A 10,476-nucleotide genomic window follows, 5' to 3' on the forward strand; every position below is an offset into this window, starting at 1 on the left:
AAATAAACACATGTTTCTCCAAGTTAACCTCTGAGAGGGGCAAGTATAAAATACAAGATGGAGAATCTATATACAATAAACATAAATAAAATACAACCCTAAGTCCCCAGAGTTCTTCGCTTCTACAGAGTCTCCAGAATGCTCAGTGAGGTACCTCCTGACCTGCATCTGAAAAGCAACAATATGTATGGAATGAGAACTGGAGGTTCTCAGCATCGTAAAGGTGCCTGCATAGTTAATATAAAAGGTTCCAGAAAAGGCAGAGGCATTCCTAGAACTCCAACACACTCAGATTTTAGCTTAAAGATCCAACTAAACAAGAAATTAAGTAAGTTATCTAAAGTATTCAAGTTCTAAATCTAACTTTAACTTAACACTTCACTTTCTGTCTCCTCCAATCCTTCGAATCACTGGTGGAACAACCCCCTCACACCTCCACTAAAAAGGGTCTCTCAGAAAATATACGCATGCAATTTAACCAAAGAAATCACAGATAGAGGAGCAATTATAACAAGTAGAACAAGTAGCAGATAAGTAGAGTTAAGCAATTAAGTAAACCAAAATAATACACACTCAAGCAAAATATATAACTGCACATGATGTATGCATGTCCTATGGCTGATGAGCTCATTTGTCGATTATATAGCCAAACCCGACATGTCCGGTAGCTAATCCAAACACTGTCTCTCTGTTGCGCATTAATACCATTAGAGGGAATACGTGCCCTATCACTATTAGAGGGATTATGTGCCCTATCACCCTTACAACCAGAGAGAAAACACAGACATACTCATCATCAATCAACCATAATCATGTCTCGTTTATTATATTCATTCAATTTCATAATTCAAACTTAGTTTTCATCATTTTTCTTCCTCATCTGTTCCCGGAGCAAGTGTACAACGCCACTGCCTCTTACCCCGGGTCACATATCTCATTCATTTACAAACCATCATTTCCGCACTTTCTCAACCACAATTCATTACTTCAAACCTTATTATCACACCTTCCGTTTCGTTCATTAATAATTCATACTCAAAACACAATTCATTCTTTTCTAAATAAAGTAAACTCAAAACATAATCTTTTTCTTAATAATTCAAAATTAAATTATAAAATCCTTAAAAATCCAAATCTTTCTAAATAATCACTTCAAACGAAACTTCATATTTTCATAAAAATTTCGGTAACATCTCTTCTAAAACTTGAACTTTTGCCACCCCTTAATGGTTCCATCCACCAAACCAAACATCTCTCGGTGATTCAAATCATTTTCAGTATCAAATTATTTCAAAATTAAATCACACATTTCTCAACTAATCCGTTCAATTCAATTTCACAAACCCTTCATCAACCCTCAACACATCAACATTCATAATTATTTTATACTCATCAATGTCATAATCCAGCACATACAAATTAATTCATCCTTTATACACACATCATATACCATATACACAATCTATCAATAATTCATTCAATTCATTCTTATCTTAAAGTCTTTTAGCCTAAGTTTTCACGAGACATTAAACATTAACTACAAGAAACCAAAACCATACATTGACCGATTCCTCTCTAAACTCAGAATGCCTCAAAAACCTCTTTTTTTACAAACTCCAAGCTTCCAAACGTCAATTCCTCAAACTTAATCATCCAGATTTTATTTCAAACTGCCCAATTAAACTCCAAATCAATAAGAACAAAATCTAATTCACCCAATATCACTATAATCATCATAGGATTTACTAATTCAATAATTCACAAGGGTTTAACAGTTCCTTACCTTACCCACACATCAAATGAACAAAATCTAATAGTTTCCTCAAGCAAACTCAAGCCTAGAACATCAAAATCACATAATCTATCAAACTCAAAATTTTAAAATTCGAAATTAGTGAAGAGTGGTTGAGTAAAAACTTGCTAGATTCTTACTAAATTGATATGTGAGTTTTGTAGAGAATTTCGAGACGAAAGCGTGGTCGCTAACAGCTCATCAATCAGATCTCTGAATTGAAAGTTATGGACAATTGAAATTTTGGTGGTGAGGGTTAGGAATTTCAACGTCGTTCTTCACTCAAGAACGTGAATCCCCTTTCCTTGAGGGAGAAGTGGCTGAAGCCACTTATAAGAGTGTGAATGGGTTGGGCCTTCGGTTCAATTTGGGCCCAGTCCAACTGGTTTGGTTCATTCGGCCTAATTTTGGACTAATTTTTTTAAAATTAGTGTTAAAATTTATATTTTAATTATTTCTATCTCATTAAATTATAAAATTTAATTTTTTAATTTTTTAAATAATAATTAATTTATTGATTAATTATTTACTAATTACTCGAGGTTTACAATATATCCTGGTTTAACCACCTTATATAGTGTGGCATACATCTAGTATCTACTACAACTATGATAGAATTTTTACTATCTTTTTTAAAGATTAAATACACCAATTTTCTTGGATTCTTCCTAATCCTATCCAGGATGATTCAAGCTTCTAACTAAACTTATTTTGGTTAGGTTCACTCCCTACACTCTCAACACTAAGTGCTAACCCAACTTAGCAAGAAAATCTCTCATGCTCATGACACAAAACAGAAATACATCAAAATAGTTTGACATATTCAATGACCATTTTTTTTCAAGTTCAACTCTCTTTGCCATTTCTTTCATGTGGCCTTTTCATATATCTCACAAATTACATTTTACCATGAAAAATTAAAGAAAGATAAACTGAAAAAGTAAGATATTCAATGTAACTAAATGAAGGAGAAGAAATAAGATAACTTAAAAATTATGAGAAAACCATATTTAAGCCTCTTTTTATTTGTCTTTTGTCTTGGTAGAATGCTCCTTTAATATAGGTGCATTGCTTTCAAAACTTCAAAATTAACCAATAACAAAGATGCTATTAGAACCTCTGATTAGTATTTTCTCTCCTTGTCTACAATATTTTACTGATTACTCCTTTTATGGGGGGGGGGGGTTAATACTTCCAAAGCTTAAAGCTGTCCTTGGTGACAACTTTGCAATAACAGCAGGATCATAATGTCTTTAAACTTCAAAGTACTTACTAGATCAACACATTTGATCCTTAAGTTTTGGCCCCAAAATACACTCTTTTCCCTTCATTTTATCTGAAAAATAAGAATTCCTTTTTCTTCTTCATTTTTGAAATGTTGCAGCATCTTAAAGTAGCTTTAAATAGCTATTTTGTTTGCACATTTTAATTGTTAGAGAATCATTAGAATCAATTTAGATTAATTAGTATCGTCTAGTATATCTGTATATTAATTGTAGGATTCTATGCCTTTATTGTTCTGATTCATTTATCACCTATAAATACCCATTGTATATTGTACCTTTCAACACAACTCAATAATACACTTTTCAGATTACTCTCTCAGTCTCTTATTTCTAACATGGTATCAGAGCTTAGTTTTCTTTTTTCAATGAATATAAGTATGCTTCAGATCTATATCAACTTTGCTACTATGATTAAAACTCAGTTTTCCAAGGTCATTAAGGTTTTCCGACGTGATAATGCTATGGAATATCGTGATTCCAAACTCTTATCCTTTCTTGCAGAACATGGTACTTTATCTGAGTTTTCTTGTCCTGGTACATCTCAACAAAATGGTAGAGCTGAATGCAAACACCGTCACATTCTTGACTCCGTCCGTGCAATGCTCCTTTCTTCTTCGTGTCCTGAGTGTACTTGGGGTGAAGCTGTTCTTACTGCTGTTCATGTTACCAATAGACTCCCTTCTTCTGTTCTTGGTAATGTTACTCCCTTTGAGCGTCTTTATCATACTTCCCCAGATTATAGTTCTCTTCGAGTTTTCGGTTGTGTATGTTTTGTTCTTCTTCAGCCTCATGAACATAGTAAACTTGAACATCGGACTCGTATGTGTTGTTTTCTTAGTTATGGCACTGAACATAAGGGTTATCGTTGTTGGGATCCTCTCTCTAAACGTATTCGTATATCTCGTCATGTTGTCTTCTGAAAGCACCACATGTTTTCTCGATTCTCATCCTTTGAGTCCATTCCTACTACTCAGTCATCTTTGTTTACTAACTCCAATGTTGATCTTTTTCCTAGTGATGATTCTACAGATTCTATCTTGAGTGACCCTCCACAGCCTCCTATTCTTCCGCCTTCTCCATCTCCCGATGATTCCAGACCGGACGATAATCCTGCTCCTACCGTCATGCCTCCTCCTCCCGCTCGTTCTTCTAGGGTAAGGAATTCACCTCCTCATCTTCTTGATTACCATTGCTTTTCTACTATTCTTCATCAACCTGAACCTAAGACATTCAAAGAAGCCTCCTCAAACCCAAATTGACAACAAGCAATGCAAGAAGAAATACAGGCACTTAAAAAAGTACACACTTGGGATCTGGTTGATCCTCCTTCTGATCAGAAAGTTGTGGACAGTAGATGGGTATATAAGATTAAGACTCGCTCTGATGGCTCTATTGACCGTTATAAGGCCCACTTGGTTGTTCAAGGTTGTACGCAAGAGTATGGTATTGATTATGAAGAGACTTTTGCCCCTGTCGCTCATTTTACGTCTGTTAGAGCTCTTCTTGCCATTGTCGCGGTTAAAAAATGGTCTCTCATTCAGATGGATGTGAAGAATGTATTTCTTAATGGGGATTTGAAAAAGAAAGTCTATATGAAACCACCTCCGAGATATCCTTGTCTTTCTAATAAAGTTTGTCTCCTTCGCAAGGCACTTTATGGACTTAAGCAAGCTCCTCATGAATGGTTTGACAAGTTCAGCACTACCATATGCAGTCTTGGTTTTACTTCTAGCCTTCATGAGAATGCGCTCTTCATTCGCAAAAGCGAACGTGGAGTTGTTCTTCTACTTTTGTATGTTGATGACATGATCATTACTGGGGATGATGTTGATGGTATCTCTGATCTCAAGGCCTCACTTCACCGTACCTTTGAGATGAAAGATCTTGGTTCTCTCAGCTATTTTCTTGGTCTCGAGGTCATCTCCACTGATGATGGCATCTATCTCTCTCAGGCTAAGTATGCTTCAGATCTTCTTGCTCGTGTTGGGATTACAGATAGTCGCACTGAGTCTACTCCTCTTGAGCCTAATGTTCGATTTACCCCTATGGATGGCACTGTTTTGGATAATCCGACTCTCTATCGACAGTTAGTTGGCGATCTCGTCTACTTGACTGTCACCCGACCAGATATCGCCTATCCGGTTCATGTACTTAGCCAGTTCTTGTCAACTCCTCGTACTACTCACTATGCGGCAGTTCATCGCATTCTTTGCTACATCAAAGGCACTCTATTTCATGGCCTTTATTTTTCTGTCCATTCCTCTTTGTCTCTTCAGGCTTACTCCGATGCTGATTGGGCTGGTGATCCCACTGATCGTCGTTCTACTACTGGTTACTGTTTGTTTCTTGGCGACGCTCTCATTTCTTGGCGTGCTAAGAAGCAAACATTCACTGCTCGCTCAAGCACAGAAGCTGAGTACCGTGTCCTCACTGACACCACTGCTGAAGTTATCTCGGTTCGTTGGCTTCTCGAAGATTTGGGTGCTCCTCAGTCGTCTCCTACTGATGTTTTTTGTGATAATCGCAGTACTATTCAGATCGCCCATAATGATGTGTTTTATGAACGCACCAAACACATTGAGATTGATTGTCACTTTGTTTGGCAACATATCCTTATTCATGCTGTTCGTCTCATTGCTGTTGGAACACTAGATCAGACTGCTGATATCTTCACGAAAGCTCATCACCCGACTCGTTTCCAGACTTTGTTATCCAAACTCAAGTTGGTATCCTTAGCTCCCACTTGAATTTGAGGGGGGATGTTAGAGAATCATTAGAATCAATTTAGATCAATTAGTATCGTCTAGTATATCTGTATATTAATTGTAGGATTATATGCCTTTATTGCTCTGATTCATTTACCACCTATAAATACCCCTTGTTATCTTATATATTGTACCTTTCAACACAACTCAATAATACTCTTTTCAGATTATTCCCTCAATCTTTTGTTTCTAACATTAATTATCATAACTACACCACTTTTCTTCAAAACAAAATCAATATTTGATTTTGTCTTGGGCTCCATTATTTGACTTTTTCCTCTGGTGCTTATTTGATGAAAGTTTTTGGCTTGTAATAACAAAAAATGAACTGCCTTTTGCTTGATTTGCTTCACCCGAAATGATAAAGCTTTAGCTATATCAAAAGCTTTTATCCATGTAATGAGCCATGTTGCTGAGCTTTGTTTCTATTTGGATTTTGCAAAGAAAAACGACTATGGCTTGCAACAATAAATCATACATCAAACAATTTTTGGACTTTTAACTCAATCAAATACTTATATATTAGTCATCACCAATAATAAAATTGTTTCTTATACTCAAGACATGTATGTGAAGATCATGTTCTGGTTTCTGTTTTCAAATGACTCCCCATACATTATAAAAAAGTGGATACTATAACGAAGATTTTATAATTATCTTCATGTGAATATATATTTTTTTATCCTTAAATGATGGATTGTATGATTAGATTTTAATATTTAAAAAAGTGTTGTTTTTGTTTAAAGTGTGGCTAAATAAATAAACCATACTTTTAAATAAAACATCTTTATGAGGAGATATTTTTACCATCTTCATTTGAGTAGTTACCTTATAAAAATAATTGGCAAATTGCATTATTTAAACGTAGTAATTGAGAACAAATAATACAATAATACAGTGTCAAAGTTTTCAAACTAATTTGGGAGGCAGCTAGCTTATATCAATTACATACACTGTCTTTGATTAACAAATAAATAACATACAGATGGATTCAATCACTCTAGCACAAATTTGAACTTAACATATATAACACTATATATATACCAGCTTAAATAATCACTTTAATTTTTCTTTTTTATTGGATAGTGCTAATTAATTATAATGATCACTTGAAAATGTACTTGACGAGGCCTGGGATATGAGTGTTTATAAAGTAATCATCCCAATTGATCACTTTAGGATCGAAGCAAAACAAATCTGTCTCTACCCTTCCTTGTGTTGCTGCCACTCGCAGTTTCTCTGTGTTCATATCATCAAATCTGCGTCCCATAACACATTTTCTCTCTTACATACATAACCAACCAACATATATATATTAGTTATAGATGAATGCTAGAAGACCGTCAGAATTTATTGTTTTTGGTCATCATTTTAGTCATTAATATTTAAAAGTATGTAATAAAATATGTTGTTGGATTATTAGACTAAAAAATTTAAATTAAAGGAATTAAGTTGATAGCTTAATGATGACAAAAAATAATAAATTTTGATAGCTCGAACATTTCTCTTAATTAATAATGACTAGTGTTAGGAAGAGCAATACTACTTACATGCCGTTGAAGAACAAGTAAGGCCTATAAAGCTCCACCAACCGCATCACAATTTCGATCTTCCTATTCAGCTCTTGATATGTTCGCTGAAAGTACCTGCAAAATGCTATATTGGCCAGTTCAAGTCCCTGTTAAATTGTAAAAGAAAAAATGTCAGCCTAGTTAATTAAGAAAAGATTACAATGACAAAACATTGATATATAGTCAAGTGATTGCGACGAAGAACCTTCAACCAAAAGAGGTAGTGAATGAACATATATCTGCGGAAGCTAGCCATGTTGGCGAGGACAGTAAGTTGGCCAACTTTGACAGGTATTCCATCTCTGTTTATCCAAGGTTTTGCAGTGAAATACCTAACTACATAGTCTTGGAGATTAGCGTATCTAACAGGGTTTCTAACAGAGGAACCCACATGGTATATGGCATCACTTGGATGATATGCATGGGCCACCATGGCCACCAGTATTGCATTCACCACCATGTCTGCTGGTATCTGCTTGTTATATTACATTGCAGCTTATCAAAAATCATGTCATATATTTTGGACAATATAATAGTTTCATGCGAGCAACTAACTCACCACATCCACAACTCCATTGATGTTTCCAAGGAAGCATGTTAGTTTTCCTTTCCCATAAGCAACACCTAAACTATCAATTGTTCTGTAACAAGTACAAGAGTTGAAAGAATTCATATTACTTTTCATTAATGTATTATTATGTATCATACTATTTCCGTTTTTAATTAACTATCCGTTCTCTTTATTTGGATAAAACATAGGTATAGTGGACAGCGGGACAGTTAACTAGAATAACAAACAAAGTAACCAACTTGGATTGGTCGGATAGTCAGCTCACTCTTTCGCTTAAATAAGTATCGAGTGTTTGAATCTCATTTTGTGCATGCAGCAACCCATTGTCAGCGGCAGACCTTTAAATAGAGCTCAAATTCGTGACGGATTAATTCTTGGCCTACTAAGCTAAGAGATATTGTGCACAAAAAAAAAAAATAAATAAACAAAGTATATGAATGATTATTATTTGGTGCATTATATGGTTAGTGGTTTTATGGTCAACCAATTTTTTTTTTTTTTCTATAAAGACACAATTTCAGTCATTATTATTATCTGCTTAAAGTGATACCTCGTCAAACTTAGATAAAATTATCCCCTATAGTAAACTTCATACCGTTATCAAGAAAAGTTTAATTAAAGTAATTCTTGACTCATGATAAATAAGATCGTATTCATCATAAATACTCTTATAAAAGTGATGTTGATCTTAATATTTACCTTAAACCTTCAACCCAGCCAGGAAAAGGTTCGTTGAATGTACTTGTAACAATGGCAGGACGCAAAATAACAGCGGAAATAATATCTTTCATTTGTTCTACAAGCATTTCAGCTATTGCTTTTGTAAATACGTACGTATTTGGCCAACCATACACCTTTGCCCTGATCAATGATATAAAACATAATACATGAATAATGGAGCTGATAAATTGAACCACAATGTATGAGAAAAGCAAAGAGCAACGCACTAAAGGAATTTAGCAGAATACAAGGTTTTTTGTGAGTTTGTGAATGTAAGTTTGATTACAGAATAATCATATATGCTTAAATACTAGTAAGCACTGCTAGTCAAATGATGAAGTAACACTCTAATAAGGCATATGCACATTAACTAACAAAGCAGAATCTGTTAGACCAGTTTAGTTACTTAACCGGAATTAATACTCAATATGGTCCTGATCTTGCATGTGAATTTTAATTTATTCATTGAAGTTTTAATTAATTTTATTTAGTGTCCAAATTTTACAAACATAACTCACATTAGTGTGTAGCACAATTTTCGGCTCACCAGATGTTAATGTAGCGCTAACATGGACAGCAAAAAGTTTCGTTGAAATTTATAAAACAATATCATATCACTTGTTTTGGAAGAAAAAAGTTTTAATAAACACAATTTACAATGTTATTTTTGAGTTATTTGAGTGCCAAAATCAAAACGGCGTCTTTTATAAAGTTCAGCGTGGCATTTGACTGTTCATGTCAATATTTTCTTAACGTCTATGCATAAAAAAGTATCCCAGAAACTAATTCACAAAGTTTTAATATTAAATAAAGGCAATTAAAATTTTAATGACTAATATAAAACTCGTCTATAAACCTAGAGACTAAATTGAATATTATCTAAGCAGAAAAGAAAATTAGTCGTGACTAGTTGCTTCACTGCTACGTTACCACTTCTTCTTTATTATCTCTTGTTCTTTGCTTAAGCTTTATCAGTGAATTATGGTTTGCAAGGTTATTTTCATATACAAACTATGATGAAAATTAAATAAACAAATAATATGGAAAAAAAAAAATCAAATAACATTATGATACACTACGTATTCGTGTAGGCATCATCGTGAGACATATACATAATGATTCATGATTACTTGGATATATTAGTTATTAGATATATATGCACATAACAAGTACTTTAGAACCATATCAAGATAACAAGTAATTTAAAAAGTTCGGTATATATTTTTTGTTGAAAAATAAGGATAGGAAATAATAAATTTTAAATATTATTTATATATCAAAATCAACTACTAAAATTAATTACTACATTGAAACAATTAATTTTCTAATTAAATTCTTTAAAAAATTGATTCAATTGTAGATGTGGCTAGTTCATATAAAAATTTATAAATTCTCCCTCCTTCCTCTGTTTTGCAGGTCTTAACTCTATGTAGAGTGTAGATTTGACATTTTGACCTTTGAACATGATTGCTTAACATACAAAGTTACAAATATCCGTTGTATATCAGTTTTTTTCACTAATAAATATGCCTGATAATTAATATACTTTGTTAATCTATATATAAAGATTATATTAAAAGCCTAACTTTCTAAGGAAAATGATAATACGGAGACAAAAGTGCATGATTTGGATTGCTGGATTTATGACACGTTCTAGGTCAATGATAAATATGGTCTTCGTATATTTAATCATGATATATCACTCTTCAAAAGAATAACATGTCACTAATTTCAAATCGGTCGTTAAAATTTTTAAAATGAAATACTTAAA

General features: G+C 33.6%; 1 protein-coding gene across 1 annotated transcript in view; it reads right to left on the reverse strand.

Moving 5' to 3' along the window:
- The window catches only part of LOC107647526 (fatty acyl-CoA reductase 3-like), a 19,278-nt gene continuing 15,634 nt past the window's right edge, over nt 6,833-10,476 (reverse strand). Inside the window, exons 7-11 of the mRNA XM_016351598.2 lie at nt 8,685-8,846; nt 7,974-8,055; nt 7,620-7,886; nt 7,394-7,521; nt 6,833-7,102 (exon numbers count right to left, since the gene is read on the reverse strand). Coding sequence (XP_016207084.1) covers nt 6,949-7,102; nt 7,394-7,521; nt 7,620-7,886; nt 7,974-8,055; nt 8,685-8,846 — 793 coding nt within the window. The 3' untranslated portion in view covers nt 6,833-6,948. The remainder of the gene's footprint in view (nt 7,103-7,393; nt 7,522-7,619; nt 7,887-7,973; nt 8,056-8,684; nt 8,847-10,476) is intronic.

The sequence above is a fragment of the Arachis ipaensis genome, chromosome B06, assembly GCF_000816755.2.
Source record: "Arachis ipaensis cultivar K30076 chromosome B06, Araip1.1, whole genome shotgun sequence".
Taxonomy (NCBI): domain Eukaryota; kingdom Viridiplantae; phylum Streptophyta; class Magnoliopsida; order Fabales; family Fabaceae; genus Arachis; species Arachis ipaensis.